At 37.8% G+C, this 21,216-nt stretch overlaps 1 protein-coding gene across 13 annotated transcripts in view; it reads right to left on the bottom strand.

The window, feature by feature from the left end:
- HYCC2 (hyccin PI4KA lipid kinase complex subunit 2) overlaps nucleotides 1-21,216 on the bottom strand; it is a 128,628-nt gene that overhangs the window by 43,781 nt on the left and 63,631 nt on the right. For all 13 annotated transcript variants that reach the window (XM_004458915.4, XM_058300395.1, XM_004458914.5 and 10 more), the window contains 4 exons: nucleotides 10,433-10,513; nucleotides 9,625-9,726; nucleotides 6,161-6,340; nucleotides 1,954-2,034 (listed from right to left, as the gene is read on the bottom strand). In XM_004458915.4, coding sequence (XP_004458972.1) covers nucleotides 1,954-2,034; nucleotides 6,161-6,340; nucleotides 9,625-9,726; nucleotides 10,433-10,483 — 414 coding nt within the window. In that variant the 5' untranslated portion in view covers nucleotides 10,484-10,513. The remainder of the gene's footprint in view (nucleotides 1-1,953; nucleotides 2,035-6,160; nucleotides 6,341-9,624; nucleotides 9,727-10,432; nucleotides 10,514-21,216) is intronic.

The following is a 21,216-nucleotide window of genomic DNA, read 5'->3' as shown; positions in this document are numbered from 1 at the left end:
CAGGTGTACCACTACTAGGTATATACCCAGAAAAATTAAAAGCAATTACATGAATAGACATCTGCACATCGATGTTCATAGTGGTGTTATTCACGACTGCCAAAAGATGGAAACAACCCATGAGGTCCATGAACTGATGAATGGTTAAATAAATTGTGTTGTATACGTGCAATGAATTTTTATGCAGCTGCCAGAAGAAATGAAGTAGTGAAGCATATGACAACATGGATGAACCTAGAGGACACTGTGTTGAGTAAAGCAAGCAAGACACAAAATGACAATTATTGGATGATTTCACTATTATGAACTAAACGTAATGAGTCAAGTCATGAAATTAATAGCTAGAATGGTAAGTCACCAGAGAATAGAATGTGGTTAGAGAATGGAAACCTGAAGTTTAATCCGTGCAGAATTGGTAAAAAGTTGGTTGTGAATATTTGGAAATGAAAAGAAATGGTGAAAGCACATCATAGGATTTTTAATTAGCAGAGCTAACATATGGGTGTGATAGTGGTTTATTTTTTGTTTTGTTTTTTTTTTCTTTTTTGGAGTAATGAAAATTCTAATATTGATTGAAGTGATGAATGTACAACTCTTATGTTTATACCAAATGCCACTGATTGTATATTTTAGGTAAACTGTATGGTTTATGAACATACAAAAAAATACAAAAAATTAACAGGATGGTCTGGGGGAAAAAACAGCAAATGTAAGATATAGACTATAGTTAGTAATACTTTGATGATGCTCTTTCATAATTTGTTGCAAATGTTTCAAAACAATGCAAGGTATTGGTAGTAGGATAAGGTATGGGAGTTCTGTATTATGCATGAGTGTTTTGTAAGTTCACAACTTTTACTGTATACTTTTTTTTTCCGGTTTCAAATTATAATGCATGGTTTAAAAGAAAGGAAAGAAGAAAAAGAGAAAGCTGATTACAGGTTTGAGGGAATCTAGGAAAAGAGAAAAGCAGAGGGAAAGAAAGGGGGGAGAAGTTTGGGGAAAATCCAGTGGTCCAAAATCCCAGTCTCCCACCCACAGCCCAGCCTTTGGAGCAGGAATAAAGAATTAAAATCAGTTTTGTACAAGAGTTTTCAAAAAATCAAATCACAACAAAGCTGGCTTGGCTTTTCTTTGAGCCTCCTGGATCACCAAATGTCTCTCACTCTGGCCAGTTCTGCCTTTCCACACAGTTTCTTTTCAGCGTTCCTAGGCCTTGATTTGTGTCTCAGTCTGGGGTTTCTAGGGAGTGTGAACACGAAGTTAAGAGTGAGGCTGCTTCAGTCTGGCCCACACGTCCATCCAGACTCCAAGTGGAGTGTAGGGCTCCCAGGGCAGAGAGGGGTAGGAAGGGCAGACCCTGCCCAAGCAGTCCTCACTATTGGACAGGGGTCAGACAGCATCTTAGGGCTCACCCTCCCTTTCCCCCCACCCCAACTCAGGTGGAGGGGGAGCAGCTGTCACCAGAGCTTGTGTACACTTATTTCTATGTATGTTCAAGTATGAATGATACACTTTAATAAATTTTTAAATGAAAAAAAGTGAAATGTCACTGAACAGCTAAAATGCATCAAATAGATTCATTTAAACTGAAATATAACAATTACAGTATTAAATTTCTTCTAGGTAGTCATTTTCCTAAAGAATAATACAAGCCAATCAATCTAACATATATGAATTTTAAACAGTATGTATGAGAATATTTCTGAAAACCAATAAAAGATTAATAGACAAAGACCAAAAATGATACTGGTAGAAGAATAAAAAAGAAATATACAAGCTAGAGGACATTTTCCCTCTCTTGACTCAGCTCAGCTTTACATCACTAAAGCAAAAGTCTTCTTTTAAGAGGCAAATCTTAAAGGCATGTTAGAAATATTTATCTCTGGTAAAAGACCTTTCATCTCTTACTTAACAAATTTTAAATAATTCCAAATTTCCAATCTTACTTACCTCGTGGTATATTGAAGGCTTGGATAAGGAAGGGATAGTGAAAGATAGAACTTTATTATTTCCATCTTTATCAGCAATTTCCTATAATTAAAAAATTAAGACAAAGATAATGAAATAATCATAAGCCTGTATTACAAGAAATAAGTACTTTCTTAATTTATACAATGTATCTCTAGCAATTGTGGGAGTTTTTTTAAAAAGAAGTAGTAATATATAAAAAATATTACTACCATAGTGTATTTGTTTTAACCAATTAACAAATTTATACAATTTGCTAGTAAAGGTATAATCTAAAGGGAGATATGACACATAAGGCTATGCTAAATAAAAACATGATACTAAAAAGGGATACAAATAAATTTTCATGTTAAATTTACATAAAGGAAAGGGAGATTACAGGTGATTAGCTCTTCTTTCAGTAGGAACATGGTTGAGTTAAACAAGACTAAATTTAAAGGTCTTATCCAGGAGATTAACACTAAATAAAACATGAAAAACACACTGTACTAACACAGAATGAATCTTGACTAAAAGAAACTCTTACAGTTATTCTGCAATAAACTAATGACTTGAACTAACTACATATTAATATAATATTAGCCCAAGTACTTAAAAATAAATTCATATTTAGGTAATTTTTAGTGACCTGTCAAAAAACTCTTGTGATTTTTAAAAGCACTTTTTCCCTTCATACATAAAGATGATATTGTCCTCTATTTCTCCATTCTTTGGCACGTTTGATTTTTCTCAGGAATCAATAAATAACTGCCTATAGATGCCAGCAAAGAGAGAGGTGAAATGCTGTTGCATCATTCCTTTTTTCCATCAACTTATTCTAGTCTATCTTTTTTTTTATAAGTTATATCAGTGTACATCACTGACATAAAGTCCACAGAAACACTGCCCTCAGTAGACCTAGAGGGAAGGTGGTCAAAGACAGACGGACTTGCTGCACAGCACAAAAGGATGAAACAACATCAACAACTATCATCACCAAAACACAAACCCGAAGGACCTTCCCTATAGAGCTCATTTCTCAGGTTAATATGTCATAGGAGAGTACCAGTTGCAGGCAAACAATGGCCATACTTCTCATTTAGGCAGGAGAACAGGCTGAAAAATCCCCTAGAGAGCTCATGCAACTTCTTTATAGTAAAACTCTAGTTACCACTACATCTGGACCATTGTGTCTCAGAAAAAGTCTATGCTAAGATGAATGAACCTGATTTAAGTTAGACAATAAAGTTTTAATTTTTATACCTAAATTTCAAATTAAGCCATTTACTTTTGCTTTATCTTTGTATTTATGTAGAAGGGTGTTCTGAAATTTGTTTAACTGAGGGTATTCTCCCTGGGGTACTGGGAGAAGCGCTGGGGAGGGAAAGAAGAAAAATGAGGAATGAGTATAGAGAAGAAACCCAGTGGGGTAAGAAAAATTGAGAACCACAAAGAAGAGAGAACACAGATATCAAAGCTATTATAATAAAAGAACTCAGAAGTTATATTTCTGATATAAAACTGTCTTTTTTATTAGTACACTATTTTTTAAAATTTTTATTTTATTTATTTAGTCCCCTCCACCCTCGTTGTTTGCACTTGCTCCAGCTATTCCTTGTGTGCTCGTCTTCTTTTTAGAAGGCACCAGAACCAAACCCCAGACCTCCCATGTGGGAGGGAGGCACCTAATCATTTGAGCCACCTCCACTCCCTGCTTTGTTGTGTCTCTCACTGTGTTATCCCCTCCCTGTGTCTCTTCATTGTATCATCCTGTTGTGTCAGATCACTGTGCCAGCCCATCAGGTCAGCTCTCTATCTTGTTCATTTTCCTTAGGAGGCTCTGGGAACCAACTCAGGACCTCCCATGTGATAGGCAGGAACTCAACCACTTGAGCCATATCCACTTCCCAGTACACTATTTCTGAGATGCCAAAAGATAATTAAACCATTGGACCAGTAAATACTGTCTATAACTTGTTAAACATTCCACTTTGCAAAATGATATTTGGGGAGGGGAGGTGGCTCAAGCAATTAGGTGTCCACCTACCACATGGGAGGCCCTGGATTTGGTTCCCAGTGCCTCCTAAAAAGAAGATAAACACACAATGAACAGACACAGGACACTGTGCAAACAACTAAGGGGTAGAAATAATAAATAAAATAAAATCTTTAAAAAATTATAATCATATTGCTTCATTTTTCATTATTGAATTTTATTAAATACTACAAAAAATTAATAAAAATGGTAATTTAATATTAAAAACATAACCCAAACAGTAAACTCAATTTTAATTCAATAAACATTTGCTAAATGCTTGTGTTAGGCATTATGGGAGCCAGTGATATACAAAAGAAATTTTCTGCTTTAAAAGAAAAAATGAGGCAATTTAGCAAAAAAGACAATTTTATACTTACACCAGCTTTTCATTAAAAAAAAAAACCCAAATTATAATAATAATAAACATTTAGCAAACACCTAATACATCATGCTGGGATCCTTACATCGTTTTTAATTCTACTAACAATTTTTATTCTTACCTATTTTACAGATGAAGTAACTGAAGTCAAGATATTAAGTAACTTGTCCAAATTTAAAACAGCTTAAAGTGGAGGGCCTGATTCTGAAATGGTTACAAGTGATTCTAAAGCCCATGTTTCTTCCTTCAGATATACAATCTACCGATAGAAATGTTTTCCACTCATTTTTAAGTGATAATTCTTACAGGGGTGAGCACTGGAGCAGAAAGGTATTTATTTTAAGACTCCATCTTCCTGCACTTACTACTTCTCAACCATAGAGCTAAACTTTATTATATGGAGTGTTCAATTACAGTATATACTAAATACACAGAATATAAAACTTCAAAGGGCAGGAATTTTAACACTAATATCCTAAACTAGGACTCATGAGAAAATATAGAAAAATAATCTTTAAGGTACTTAAGAATTCCTTTGAAGAACAATGTTCTACAAATAACAGTATCAAATATATATTATGAAACAATTATTAAAGATAAGTTTACAGCACAACAATGTGAATGTAGTTATTACCACTGAATCATATATTTGAATGTGGTTAAATGGGAAAATGTTTGGGTATATATATTTATATGTTACTAAAATAAAAATTTAAAAAACAAACAAAGATGAGTTCAGGTAACTGTCCAATTTTGTACAAAGGTGCATGAATGTGGGAAGAGGAACATGAAGTGCTATTTTGTTTCCTTGCATTGTCTAAGAAAAGGAGCTGTGCTGCCAAAACCTTCAGAAGGGTCCCACTTAGATGTTTCCATGTTCCCTAAGTTTCCCCCACCTTCTGAATTTGTTTCATATAGTCATCGTGACCTTTAAATTCTTTCCTTTCTAGCATACTCGCTCCATCTTGCCGAAATAATGAAATCTCATCTTCAAGTTTCTTCCACGCAAGCCCTCTAGCATCCAGAAATGTTAATGACTTCTCTTTAAGTTTCCATTCTGTTCTTACCCAGATTTTAAAAACTGGAATAGGCTATAACAGTACACTGTACTTTTTCCCTTATCTGATATCCCCCCTTAGAGAAAAATCTCCTTAGAGAAACAGAAATCTCATATCCACTTCTCCCACTTACTACCTGTTATATAAGTAGCCTTCAAAATAAAGATTAAATTCAATGTATTAAGTCCAAGGTCTCTCTGTATACCACCACCACATTTACCTTCTTAGTAATAGTTAATGCCATTCTTCTGATCAAAAATTTCTAATTGCTTTTCCAGTACTTAATAAAGCAAGGCTAAACTCTTCACTTTAAAGTCTGCCATGAGAACTTCAGTTAATATCTGAGGTTTCTCTCTAAAATCATCTTACCATACAAACTGCATTATAGTCCTCTATAAACATGCCTTCTCTAGTACAGAAATGTTTTAAAAGCAGATGCCATGTCTAATTCTTTGTATTTATCAATGCCTTATGCAGAAGGTATTAATAAAAATTGGCCAAACAAAAGAAATAGGTCATTAAATATTGACAATGTTATCATTTATAATAGCTTCACCTACTTTATAGAATACATAGCAGTAAATACTTATTAAGCACTTGGGCATTAATTTTAATTATGACAAAAGAATTAGATATTTCAATTGTTTTTCTCCAAACATTTTTTAAGTATTATTTCAAAGGATTTAAAAAAAAAATTCTGAAAATTTCCAAAATTTTCTATCATTTTCAACTTACCAAATTATAAATTCCTAACAGAAGTGCTTCAATGCAACCATTACTCTGCCTGTCTCGGCTAACTGTAAGACGTAGGTATACCCATATCAATTCTGGCAAGAACTGCAGTGTGAACCTCTTAAGTCGAACTTCAGAGCTACGATAGAGCTCAAACAGCTGGTGGCAGACAGGCTCCAGAAGCTAAAAGAAAAATGAAGTGCATTAGTTATTTCCATTCTTTGGCCTGTAGCAATATTTTTTTAAAGGCACTTATACCTATATAATACTTTAAAAATAAATTCTCAATATTAATTTCTACATTTAAAAAAAAAGTATTTATTTATTTATTTCTCTCCCTTCCCCCCCCGCCCCAGGTTGTCTGTTCTCTGTGTGTATTTGCTGCGTCTTCTTCTTTGTCCGCTTCTGTTGTTGTCAGCAGCACGGGAATCTGTGTTTCTTTTCATTGTGTCATCTTGTTGTGTCAGCTCTCCGTGTGGGTGGCGCCATTCTTAGGCAGGCTGCACTTTCTGTCATGCTGGGCGGCTCTCCTTACAGGGCGCACTCCTTGCACGTGGGGCTCCCCTATGCGGGGGACACCCCTACATGGCAGGGCACTCCTTGCGTGCATCAGCTCTGCACATGGGCCAGCTCCACACGGGTCAAGGAGGCCCAGGGTTTGAACTGCGGACCTCCCATGTGGTAGACGGACACCCTAACCATTGGGCCAAGTCCGCTTCCCCCTGTTCAAAATATTCTTGGAACACATCTTTGGGAAATGCTTTCAGTGTCAGTTTAGAAGTCACGCTAGACAAAGAGTTTTATTATTTCATAATCAGTCACAACTCTGACCAAAAAACAGTATAAAAGGCCTCTGGTATTTTATGAACCACCTGGTATCAGCAAAGTACCACCAACCAATGTAGGCAAAGCAATTTGCCTTTATTTTATTGTCACTATATAAATACTGATCCTTGTGAAATGACCTAAATGTAGTTTCTATGTATAAAATAATTCCCAAAAGAAAACACAAATGTGCTGGGGATGAGGGAGGGAGGTAAAGGCAAAATGATGAGACCTAAAAAGGTGATATGCTTGGGAATTTATGAATATTAAAGTTATGGTTATTAAAGTTCTTACTCCAACAGATCCTTCAAGAATGTCTCACCTGAACTTCTATTATATTTAACACGCTATTACATGATAAAGTTTTGGTGGTTTGGAAAAAATCAAAGTATCCTCTCAAGGGAATACCAAAAGTTTACAAAAGAATATAAAGAGATTTTAGAAAGCAATTTTTAAACATTATAAAAATATTTTGGGTAATATTAGGGAGGACTGTTGGAAAACCAAAGAGATTCATGAAGTGACACCTCTGTAAAAGACATTTTGAAGTATTAATTTTGATATATATGTATGTTTTTTAAGATTTACTCAACTTAGAAACCAGTATTTTACTGAAAAATTAAAATTTCTAACTTCTAACTTAAATTTTTATATTTATGTATCATTTCTCTTCTTTTTCTAACCCAGAACTTAATATATGAACTGGAGTATATTCTTAAATGTTAATGAAATACTAAAATGAAACAAAAGAAATAACCCATTCTAGGACAACTCCCAATCACACTTGTAAACCTACGATATATTTTGGGGTTGCCTCAAGGTATCCCCCCAAAATTATGGTAATCTAAGGAAAGAAAATATTATTTTTTCTTTATCTTCTTTTAGGTAAGAATAACAACATAATTACTGAACAAGACTTTACAAAGGAATATATCATTTCTATTTTCTTTTTATGACTATTGACAATTATTTAGAAAGGTATACACTGTAATTTTTCAAGCCATGGTATTAGCTAAACATTTATAAAATCAAGCATATTTATTCAAGTTTACCAGATTCCATTAATACTTCCTTGCCATTATACTCCCTTTCCTTCCTTCAATGAGGGTTCATTACTGGCACATTTACAAAAGATCTACACCCTTGCCAGGTAATTCTCAGTTGTCAACAGTACCAACTAACATCTATCAAAGGACAGAACTAAGGATAAAGAATTTTTATACCTTGTATAAACTGACAATGCAAAGAGTATAATTTTTGGTAGTAGGCAAGTAAAAAATTAAAAAAGAAAATAAAAAAAGATAAGGATACTTTTCATACATTTGTGAATCCTAATGAAAATGACAGCATTTTAGAATCTTTTTTATTTCACTGTTCTTCCAACCAATATTTATTAATTGTTCATTATGTACATGATAAAACACTAGATTCTAGGGAAGTAACATCTAGAATATAAACAGTGCCCATGAAGAGCTAACAATCTAAAGAAAAACATAAAACAGCCAAATTTTAATAAGCAAAGTTTAAATGTTAAGTCAGCACAAAACATAAGGTATGAAATACACAGGTTCATTATTCAAACACAGAACTTTGAAAACTGCTGACCAAGAAAGATATGCATATATGTACATTATCCATACCTACACTTATAAAACATAGAAGTATGTAGCAAGAGAAATAGAGGCAAGTGAATCCTGCAATTGCTGCTATAAATAGCAACAGATGCAAGTCTACCTGACCACCCATCCAAGTTGAGGAGATAGAAAAGAAAGGTTAATAAGCAATCTTTTAGTGATAGGACAAAACTAAAGATGCACTTTAAGTTAAACTGCTGGTTAGGAGATGATTACCTGAACTTCTTCAAACTCACTCCAATACACAGCAGAGGCACTCTGGGAGGCTGTATCTGGGAAGATAAGAAGCTACTTTCCTGTGTGGTCCTTTCATTTTCATTTTTTAAGATACATGAAATCAGTGGTGATAAAATTTTATGTCATACTAAAGTGTTAATGGAAAGGGAGTGTGTGTATTTTGCATAAGTTAACATAGACTCAATAGTTGCAATTTTTTTGCTTCTATCTCAAGACTGAGTAATAGAAAATTCTTATTCCAAGGTTATTTTCTTGACTATTAAGACTGAAAAATGCTTTCTCTGAACATTTTTAAGCTAAATTTGCTAGCAGTATTTTGTGTTTTGTCTGATTTCAATGATTAGAGTGATTATACATAGTTCTATATTGTCAATAAAATAAATGTAAGCATATTTAAAACAGATCTAAAATTGGTAAAAGGATAAAATCTGGCTTCTGGAACAGGAAACATTCACAGATAAAAGTTTCAAATTAAATAATCTATTGAGACAATGGTCACTCAAAACAAGAATCAAAACATACTGCCCTCAATAGGAACAAATTTGATCAAAACATATTTAAAATATAGAAAGGGAGAGGAGGGTAGAGAAAGCCAAAGCAACTATAAGAATGAAAGACAGCAGAAAGAAAGTTTTCTAATTCCACAAGTTAAAGATTTTCTTTTTTTTTAATATGAGGGAAAATTACAAAACTTATATATATATGTATGTGTTTTACTACACCTATTTCATTTTACTGTCTTGAAATTACTTTTCCTACAAACTTTCCTACCTCATTATTCGAATCTTGAATAACTTTATAGAGGGCTGGTACCAATGTTTTTTTCCGGTGTAAAGTTGCTGCATAATTGGTGATCTGAGTGTCAGGTAATGCCTATAAGAAACCACCAAAGGAAAACAAAAAGTGAATTTATTATTTGGGAAATCAGGAACATTATTTTACATGAGTTGCTCTTGAAAAAATTTATAAAGAAGTCACTAAGAAAAAAGTGAAAATAATACAAGAAAAAAATAAGTTAATGAAACAAATTATTAAGATGTTATATTAACAATTTTTCTAACTATTCAACCATGAAAAATTAGAAATCTCTAATTTTAACAAGACTTGCCAAAACAAGTCATCTTAAACTAATCTGACCTAATAATCAAATAATGTAGAGCATATTTCAATTGACATTTTGTTTTTATAAAACATGTGTTTTCATAGAGTTCATAAATTATATAGTTTTCAATGAAATCAGTGAGAGATTTTTAATTATAGAAAATAAAAATATAAGGCATTAATCCTATTTTATACCTTATTAAAGCTTGGAGGTTTCTTCTCTTTTAATGAATATATTTAGAAATTTAGATATGCCCCACATTAACCCTAAAAACTATTTTCATTTTTTCATATTGCCCTCTAGCCCTCAAGCCATTAGCGCTATTATTTCAGAATTGCAATTATAAAAATGTTATTTTAGCATTTTCACATCACATAACATTTGTATAGGTTTCTCAACAGAATACATATTCACTAGCTGTTTGAATTACTAACATCTAAAATTATACGACACATTCTTATCCCCAATCCAATCTACCTTGAATTCTGATAACCATTCTTCAACAACACCACGTTCAGATCCCAGCATCTTCTTTTACCTTCTATTCCTCTTTTATCCCTGAAAGAAAAGAAGGACTTAAGTTAAGTAATGCCATTACTTACAGAACCTGCCAAAGACAAATGATGTGCGTCTTTCACTAAAAGAGAAACTTATCTAGTATATATTTTTCAAAAGATTTATTTATTTATTTTTCTCCCCTCCCCCCCCAGTTGTCTTCTCTCTGTGTCCATTCGCTGTGTGTTCTTCTGTGACTGCTTCTATCCTTATCAGCAGCACCAGGAATCTGTGTTTCCTTTTGATACATCATCTTGTTGTGTCAGCTCTCCGCACATGTGGCGCCATTGTTGGGCAGGCTGCACTTTCTTTCGCGCTGGGCTGCTCTCCTTACGGGGTGCACTCCTTGCGCGTGGGGCTCCCCTACACAGGGGACACCCCTGCGTGGCAGGGCACTCCTTGTGCGCATCAGTGCTGCCCACGGGCCAGCTCCACACGGTTAAAGGAGGCCCGGGGTTTGAACCGCGGACCTCCCATGCAGTAGGAGGATGCCCTATCCATTGGGCCAAGTCCACTTCCCTCTAGTATATATTTTTGATAAGGACACTTGCATTTAGAATGGAACTTCGTTAAGTCAAAAAAAATTTCACATGCTTTCATATTTTGCATAGCAACTATACTTAGAAGTAGTAAAGACAAGTTTACTAAGTTATATCAAACTGCACATTATGTAACAGATGCATGGTCTATGACTGGAGCTCTTACCAAATACACAATTGGAGTAAACTGCACATCATAAAACAAACCATGTGACAGATTATAAATGAAAGAGTTTGAAAAGCTAGAAATTGAGTCATATTCCACAAACTGACTATAAAAGTATATATACTATAAAAGAATAAGGAGAGAGGGGGCAAGATGGCGGCTGAGTGAACATCCCTGTTAGAGTCTTCTGCAGGGAATCGGCTGGGCGGCGTTGGAGACTCTTTGGGACCGGATTGTTTCGGGATTTTTGCTGGTCCGGAGGTGTCTGGACATCGATTTGGAGGGAAGGTAACAGAGAGGATTCGTCTGTGAAATATACACGGAGATCCCAGCTACATGTAGAGGATTCCCTTCTTGGGTAGGCGGAGACGAGGCATCTAGCCCCGCTCGGTGGGGCTGAGCCAGGCCGGGCCGGGCCGCGGTAGCGCTTGGAGCCGGGCGGGTGGAGCCGGGCGGGGCCGGTGCAGGCCCCGGCTGCGGGCCGCGGTAGCATTTGGAGCCGGGCGGGGCCGGTGCAGGCCCCGGCTGCGGGCCGCGGTAGCGCTTGGAGCCGGGCGGGGCCGGTGCAGGCCCCGGCTGCGGGCCGCGGTAGCGCTTGGAGCCGGGCGGGGCCGGTTCAGGCCGCGGCGGGTACGGAGCCGGGCAGGGCCGGTCCAGGCCGCGGTGGCGGGAGGTGGATGCCGGAGCCGGCTGGGCCGCTGTAGCGAGCGGAGCTGGGCGGAGCCAGGCCAGGCCAAGGCGGCGTGAGGAGCCGGGCAGAGCCGGTCCAAGCCTCCGCGGCGGGCGGAGCCGGGCCTGCGGAGGGGTTTCTGTTTTTTTTTGTTTTTTTTTGTTTTTGTTTTTTTTTGTTTGTTTGTTTTTTTTTTTAATTTTACTTAATTTTTTTTTTTTTTTTTTTTTTTTGAGCATCTGCAGTACTGGGGAGTTCGTGGGCCCTGGGCGGCCTATTGGGGGTTTGTGGGAAGGGAGGTGCTTGCAGACCCATTTGGGCAGACAGACGGGGGGGTTTTAGGGCAAAGCGGGGGGAAGTTGTTGTTTTAGATAGTGTTGCAATTGTGACACGTGTGTACCTGTATCTCTCTTCTCCCTATCCGTTCCCCACCGTTTGCCCATCCTCTTTTTCTTTCTTCCTTTCTTCTTGCCTTTCTTTTTTCTTTATTATAATTAGTCTGTTTTTTTTTTTTTTTTCGGTTTTCTCTTTCCCTCTTGTCCCTCATCTTCCACTTATTTTTACTTTAATTCAAGTATACAATAGGTGCTACAGGGAACACCTCACATTTGCTGGGTTTTCCCATCCTCCACTGCCTCATTTCTGTGTGAACTGATTTAGGCTACCTACACTATCCCCCTTCCCCTGCATCTTGATATCCACTATCATCTACTGTCTCTCCTATATTCCACCCCCCACCTCCCGTTCTTTGATCCACAAAGTGTCTAACTCTTAATTTCTAATACCTTTGTTCTGTTTTCTGTCTATTATCCACTCTTGAAACTATTACCTTTCTTTTCTTTTTCCCTCTCTCATGAAAACAATAGCTGTGTAGTTCATACCATATTCCTCCCAAATTCAGTCATCAACTTCATAAAAGGTACTCTACCTACAGCTATAACCCTATACAATCTACATGAATCTAACCTCCATCCTTCCAGATCTCATATTCCTGCTTTATTAACATACATCACCAATACAACTTTACACTTTTCCCTTGCTTACACAATTGCCTTTCCCCAACACTAATACTTTCCTCTAAAGTGAACTTAACCAACAACAAGTAACTAGAATAAGAAGAAAAAAGTGACAAAGAGAAGATATAACACCTGTGCAAAAATAACAACTAATTAACCTCCAAGAGCAGACAAAGAAGCTAAGGAACTGATTAAATTCGTCAAAATAAAGAGATGACCAGAAAGCAACAAAAATCTACGAACCAAACCAATAATCAGGAAAACATGGCTGAATCCAATCAACAAACCAATAATCACGAAGGGGAGCAAAACTTGGCACAAGCAATGAAAGATCTCAGAACATTTATCACCGACAAATTTGATGCAGTAATGAAAGAGGTTAACAACATGAAGACATCACTTGGAGGGGAAATTGCAGACATACGCAAAAACATAACAGATATGATGGGAATGAACACCACAGTTCAAGAAATCAAAAATACACTTGCAGCAAATATCAGCAGACTAGAAGAGACAGAGCAGAGAATTAGTGATGTGGAAGACAGTACATCAGAAATCAAACAGATAGTAGAAGGGGTCAATAAGAAGATAGAAAAAATCCAATTAGGATTTAGGGACCTGAATGACAATGCAAAACGCTCAAACATACGTATTATAGGCATTCCAGAAGGTGAAGAGAAGGGAAAGGGGTCAGAAAGAGTGTTGCAGGAAATAATGGCTGAAAACTTCCCAAATCTACTGAAAGAGACAGATGTACATATCCAAGAAGCACAGTGCACTCCACAAGTCATAAACCCCAACAGGCCCACCCCAAGACATATACTTGTCAAATTATCCAATGCTCAAGACAAAGAGAAAATCCTAAAAGCAGCAAGAGAAAAGAAAACCATCACATACAAGGGAAGCTCAATTAGATTAAGTGCTGATTTCTCTTCTGAAACCATGGAGGCAAGAAAACAGTGGTATGATATAGTCAAGGTACTAAGGGAAAGAAATTTCCAACCAAGAATACTTTATCCAGCTAAACTAGCATTCAAATATGATGGAGAGTTCAAAATATTTCCAGACAAACAGAAACTGAAAGAGTATACCAACAAGAAACCTCCCCTTCAAGAAATTCTAAAGGGAGTGCTGCAGGAAGAAAGGAAAAAACAGGAAAGGCAAAGTTGGAGGAGAGTATAAGACCAACAACAACAACAAAAAAGACAAAAAAAAATATACAAACAAAATATGACAAACACAAATCCAATCAAAGTATGGCTAACACAAATAATTCCTTGATAGTAATAACACTGAATGTCAATGGATTAAACTCACCTATCAAAAGATTCAGATTGGGACATTGGATAAGGAAATATGACCCATCCATATGCTGTCTACAAGAGACACATCTTAGACCCAGAGACGCATGGAGATTGAAAGTGAAAGGCTGGAAAACAATCATACAAGCTAACAATAACCAAAAAAAGGCAGGAGTAGCTATATTAATATCAGACAAAATAGACTTTAAATGTGAAACAATTGTGAGAGACAAAGAAGGATACTACATTTTAGTCCAAGGGAAAATCTGTCAAGAAGATCGAACAATCATAAATATCTATGCCCCTAACAAGGGTGCCTCTAAATACGTCAGGCAAACGCTGGAAAAACTAAGTGAAAGAATAGATACATCTACAATTATAGTGGGGGATTTTAATACACCACTATCAACTCTGGACAGAACATCTCAAAAGAGAATCACCAAAGAAACAAAACATCTGAATAGTATATTAGAGGAGCTCGATCTAATAGACATATATAGATCGCTACACCCAAACACAGCAGGATATACATTTTTCTCAAGCGCACATGGATCATTCTCCAAGATAGATCATATGCTAGGCCACAAAGAAAGGCTGAACGAATTCAGAAAGATTGAAATCATACAAAACATTATCTCTGACCACAGTGGAGTCAAGCTGGAGATTTGCAAGGGAAAGAAGCCCAGATTTCACACCACGATTTGGAAATTAAACAACACACTCTTAGAAAAACAGTGGGTCAAAGAGGAAATCTCAAAAGAAATCAATGACTACCTTGAAACAAATGATAATGATAACACAACATACCAAAATTTATGGGATGCAGCAAAAGCAGTACTGAGAGGGAAGTTTATAGCCATAAATTCATATATCAAAAAAGAAGAAAGAGCAAAAATTGAAGAACTGCACATTTGAAGGAATTAGAAAAACAACAACAAAGTAACCCAACAGGAAGAAGAAGGAAGGAAATAACAAAGATAAGAGCAGAACTAAACGAAATAGAAAATAAGAAAGCACTTGAACAGATAAACAAGACCAAGAGCTGGTTTTTTGAGAAGATTAACAAAATTGACAAACCTTTAGCAACACTAACAAAGAAAAAAAGAGAGAAGATGCAAATACACAAAATAAGAAATGAGAAAGGCGATATCACCACTGACCCCACAGAAATAAAGACTATCATAAGAGGATATTTTGAAAAACTATATTCCAACAAAAATGACAATCTAGAGGAAATGGACAAATTCCTAGAAACACATAAACAGCCCATATTGACAAAAGAAGAAATTGATGATCTTAACAAACCAATCACAAGCAGAGAGATAGAATCAGTTATTAAAAATCTCCCAACTAAGAAGAGCCCAGGGCCAGATGGCTTCACAGGTGAATTCTATAAAACATTCCGGAAAGAACTGACACCAATCCTGCTGAAACTATTCCAAACCATCGAAACAGAAAGAACATTACCCAACTCCTTCTATGATGCCAACATTACCCTAGTACCAAAGCCAAACAAAGACATCACAAGAAAGGAAAATTACAGACCAATTTCTCTAATGAACCTAGACGCAAAAATACTTAACAAAATACTTGCTAATCGTATTCAACAACACATTAAACGAATTATACACCACGACCAAGTGGGATTCATCCCAGGTATGCAAGGATGGTTCAACATAAGAAAATCAATCAACGTAATACACCATATAAACAGATTGAAGGAAAAAAATCACATGATTATATCTATTGATGCAGAAAAAGCATTTGACAAAATACAGCACCCTTTCTTGATAAAAACACTCCAAATGATTGGAATACAAGGAAATTTTTTGAACATGATAAAGAGTATATATGAAAAACCTAAAGCCAATATTGTTTACAATGGAGAAATCCTAGACTCCTTCCCTCTAAACTCAGGAACAAGACAAGGATGCCCACTGTCGCCGCTCCTATTTAACATTGTCTTAGAAGTACTTGCTCGAGCACTGAGGCAAGAACCAGAAATAAAAGGCATTCGAATTGGAAAGGAAGAAGTCAAAATTTCATTATTTGCAGATGACATGATCCTATACATAGAAAACCCTGAGAGATCTACAACGAAGATTCTAGAACTCATAAATGAGTTTAGTAAAGTCGCAGGTTATAAGATCAATGCGCAAAAATCAGTAGCATTTCTGTACACCAATAATGAGCAAGATCAGGAGGAAATCAAGAAACAAATACCATTCACAATAGTAAATAAAAAAATCAAATACTTAGGAATAAATTTAACTAAAGAGGTAAAGAACTTATACACTGAGAACTATACAAGATTGTTCAAGGAAATCAAAGAAGACCTAAATAAATGGAAGACTATTCCTTGTTCATGGATAGGAAGACTGAACATTATTAAGATGTCTATCCTACCAAAATTGATCTACACATTCAATGCAATCCCAATAAAAATCAATGCAGCCTTCTTTAAGGAACTAGAAAAACTAACTATGAAATTTATTTGGAAAGGAAAGAGACCCCGAATAGCCAAAGACATACTGAAAAAGAAAAACGAAATTGGAGGAATCACACTACCTGACTTCAAAACATACTATAAAGCTACGGTGGTGAAAACAGCATGGTATTGGCATAAGGAGAGACATATAGACCAATGGAATCGAATTGAAAGCTCTGATATAGAACCTCACATATACAACCACATAATATTCGATAAAGCCACCAAACCCTCTCAACTGGGAGAGAGTGGCCTATTCAACAAATGGTGTCTGGAGAACTGGATAGCCATATGTAGAAGAATGAAAGAGGATTACCATCTCACACCTTATACAAAGATCAACTCAAGATGGATCAAAGACCTAAATATAAAAGCCAAGACCATAAAAACCTTAGAAAGCAGTGTAGGGAAACATCTACAGGACCTTGTAATAGGTAATGGATTTATGAATATCTCACCAAAAGCACGAGCAGCAAAAGAACTAATAGATAAATGGGACTTCCTCAAAATTAAAGCCTTCTGCACCTCAAAGGAGTTTGTCAAGAAAGTAAAAAGGGAGCCCACACAGTGGGAGAAAATATTTGGCAATCATATATCTGATAAGAAACTTATAACTTGCATATATAAAGAACTCCTACATCTTGAAAATAAAAAGATAAACAATCCATTTAAAAAATGGGAAAAAGACTTAAACAGACACTTCTCCGAAGAAGAAATACAAATGGCAAGAAAGCACATGAAAAAATGTTCCAAATCTCTAGCTATCAGGGAAATGCAAATCAAAACCACAATGAGATACCATCTTACACCCATAAGATTGGCAGCTATGAAAAAAACAGAAGAATACAAGTGCTGGAGAGGATGTGAAGGAAGGGGAACACTCATCCACTGCTGGTGGGAATGCAGAAGGATCCAACCATTCTGGAGAACAGTATGGCGGTTTCTCAAAAAACTAGCCATAGATTTGCCATATGACCCAGCAATACCACTGCTGGGAATATACCCAGCAGAACTGAAAACAAGAACACAAACCAATATATGTACACCAATGTTCATAGCAGCATTGTTCACTATTGCCAAAAGTTGGAATCAACCCAAATGCCCATCAACAGACGAGTGGATCAATAAAATGTGGTATATACACACAATGGAATACTACTCGGCTGTAAGAACAAACACACTACAAACACATGTGATAACATGGATGAATCTTGAGAACCTTATGTTGAGTGAAGCAACCCAGACATTGAAGGACAAATACTACATGACCTCAATGATATGAAATAAACAAGCTGCCCTAGATAGCAAGAGACTGAACGATAGGCTTGCAGGAAATCGGAGGGTGGAGGAAGGATATGAGCCGATGTCTGCAGGGGTGGAATTTAAGACGAGATGGTGGTAAGTATGAACACAAAGAAGAGATAAAAGGGGGGCAAGGGGTTGCCTCTGCTTGGGGCTTTGCGGGTTTGAGGGTGGCTGGGGAGGGACGGGTGGGTAACGTTGCCCAAAAGTGGGGGGAGGGAGGGGTAGCATACGAACCAGGAGAGGGTCAGGTGTTGGTGGAGAGTAAAATGCCGAGAAAATCATATCAAAATATAATAAAGAGGGTTACCTGTTTAGAATGCTCGGAGGGGAGGGTCTGATGCAGGACGGGCTCCTGGGGAATGTCTAAATGCTCATTCTGCCAGAGTGGGTGACACCATGGGGTAGAAACCCAAGTAGTGAGAGTGGGGGTGGACCCACATCCTGGGGAGGACTAATGCCATCCAATAGAGGGAACTGTATCCCTCAAGAGAAAGGGTGGCTCCCAGGGCATTGGGGCAGTTGAGCAAGTTAGGCCCTGAACACTATTCCATCTATCTCTGGAAGTGGCTCCTCAGGAAACGGAGGTTGGCTATCACTGAGGGCACCAAGGTGGAAGGGAAAATGGACGTTAAATGTGTGGAACCAAAGTAAATGGGGGGTAAGAGAGGAGTTTCTTGAGAGTACACAAGGATGGATATAAAACATGTAATATTACACCATAACATATAGGAGATGACAGACTGATAATGTAAACCATAATGTAAAACATAGGATAACTAAAAATGTAAAGAACTGTGTATCCTAAAGTATGCACCATAATGTAAACACAGATGTCACCTTGTTAGAAAGCTAATGTCTCAGACTCTGTACATCACTTTAAGTAAATATGATATGAATAGGGCGTAAGAGTATCACTGTGGAAGGGAAAAGGTTTTCTGGTGGATGTGTGGGAGTGCTGTATATTATATATATACATTGCTGTGGTCTAGGACTCCTGTGAAGAAAAGCTGAATAATTAGGGGGGGGGGGGGGAAAGAAAAAAATAGGATGTGGAATTTTTTCAAGTCAACATTCTTTATCTAAGTTCTTTATCTAACTTTATCCAAGTTCTTTATCTATCCTTTAAACTCATCGCTATATGCCATTCCCTAGTAAGGGACCATGACATTATATTGGGCTTCAAATTTCGGGGAGTTCTGGATCACAGAGTGTTTCACCAATGGCAATGGAGGGATACTGGTATGGGATACCAATGACAGATGATATATGACTGACAGGGAGCTGTACAGAACATATGTCCAGGGTGCATGGTAATGTTTGGATATACTCATAGTGGCAACAATTAAAAACCACAGTAGGGGGGGTACTGGGTTCCTGGCCAGTGGTGCTCTGTCGTGGTCCCTAGGGGAGCAGCGACAGTCTCCCAGGTACAGTGGTGGGGACCGGGAGGGAGTGAGGGTTCAACAGTGAGCCCCTGATACTAATGACTATGCTTGTGAGCTGATAAACCCAAAATAATAACAAGGCCTAGAGCAACTTTGTGCCTGGGAATTTCCTTCTGTCAGCCTTCATGTTACTCAAATGTGGCCAGTCTCGAAGCCAAACTCAGCATGTAAATGCAATGCCTTCCCCCCAGCGTGGGACATGACACCCGGGGATGAGCCTCCCTGGCAACGAGGGACCACTATCAACTACCAACTGATGAGGCAACTGGAAAATGACCTTATACGGAAGGTTCAATGCGGATCAGCAGAATATCCATGTCTACATAAAATACCATGACTTTAAAATGCTGTTTGAGGGAAACGGACTTTGGCCCAGTGGTTAGGGCGTCCGTCTACCATATGGGAGGTCCGCGGTTCAAACCCCGGGCCTCCTTGACCCATGTGGAGCTGGCCATGCGTAGTGCTGATGCGCGCAAGGAGTGCCATGCCACGCAAGGGTGTCCCCCGCGTGGGGGAGCCCCACGCGCAAGGAGTGCACCCATGAGGAAAGCCGCCCAGCGCGAAAAGAAAGAGCAGCCTGCCCAGGAATGGCGCCGCCCACACTTCCCGAGCCGCTGACGACAACAGAAGCGGACAAAGCAACAAGACGCAGCAAATAGACACCAAGAACAGACAACCAGGGGAGGGGGGGGGGAATTAAATAAATAAATAAATCTTTAAAAAAAAAAAAAAAAAAAATGCTGTTTGACCTAAAGTAAGGGGGAAATGGAAAGGAGAAATGAGTTTATATGGCTACGAGTTTCTAAAAAAGAGTCTGGAGGCTGGCAGAAGGTTTGCCCTCACGCACAACTGAGCAGAGTCAGAGAGACAGATAAAGCAGATACAACCCCCAGATATTGGTTCCTTTGAGGGCTAAAGAGACCCATGGGAGTTATGGTCATGGCCGATGGGGTTAACTACCAGGGCAGATGGCCCCTCTTTGGAAATGGTGTTTATGTGTGATGAATCTGGACTCAGATGGGATCTCCCTTCATAAGACTTTCATGCTAATGTGCTGGAGGTGCAGTTAATGTTGGGGTTTAAGATATATTTAGGGAATTTGAATCTCTGGACTGACAATGTGATAGCCAGATCCTGAGCCTCAACAGACTCCAGCACCTACAATCTGATTTATTGGACTTACCACACTCAGCTAAGATGGAGGTGAAGAAGGACAACCACCACACCATGGAGCCTAGAGTGATTACAACTGAAAATGGGAGGATTGCATCCAGCATCCAGGTGGAATCTGAGCCTCCTCTTGACATAAAGGTGCAATGGACACAACCAATCCAGTGTCCACATAGAAGAGGTGGCATTGGATTGGGAAAAGTGGACATAATGGACAAAGGGTATGGGGAAAGGCAGGAAGAGATGAGAGGTGGAGGCGTCTTCGGGACATGGAGCTGCCCTGGATGGTGCTTCAGAGGTAATCACCGGACATTGTAAATCCTCACAGGGCCTACATGATGGAATAGAGGAGAGTATGGGCCATGATGTGAACCAATGTATATGAGGTGCAGAGGTGCCCAAAGATGTACTTACCAAATCCAATGGATGTGTCATGATGATGGGTACGAGTGTTGTTGGGGGGGGGAGAGGGGGGGTGGGGGGGGGTGGGGTTGAATGGGACCTCACATATATATTTTTAATGTAATATTATTACAAAGTCAATAAAAAATAAAAAAATTAAAAAAAAAAAAAAAAAGAATAAGGCATTTCAAAAATAATAGCATT

The sequence above is a fragment of the Dasypus novemcinctus genome, chromosome 7, assembly GCF_030445035.2.
Source record: "Dasypus novemcinctus isolate mDasNov1 chromosome 7, mDasNov1.1.hap2, whole genome shotgun sequence".
In the NCBI taxonomy this organism is placed as follows: domain Eukaryota; kingdom Metazoa; phylum Chordata; class Mammalia; order Cingulata; family Dasypodidae; genus Dasypus; species Dasypus novemcinctus.
Note: the sequence above shows the minus strand (reverse complement) of the source record. Positions and strands in the feature narration are given on the sequence as shown.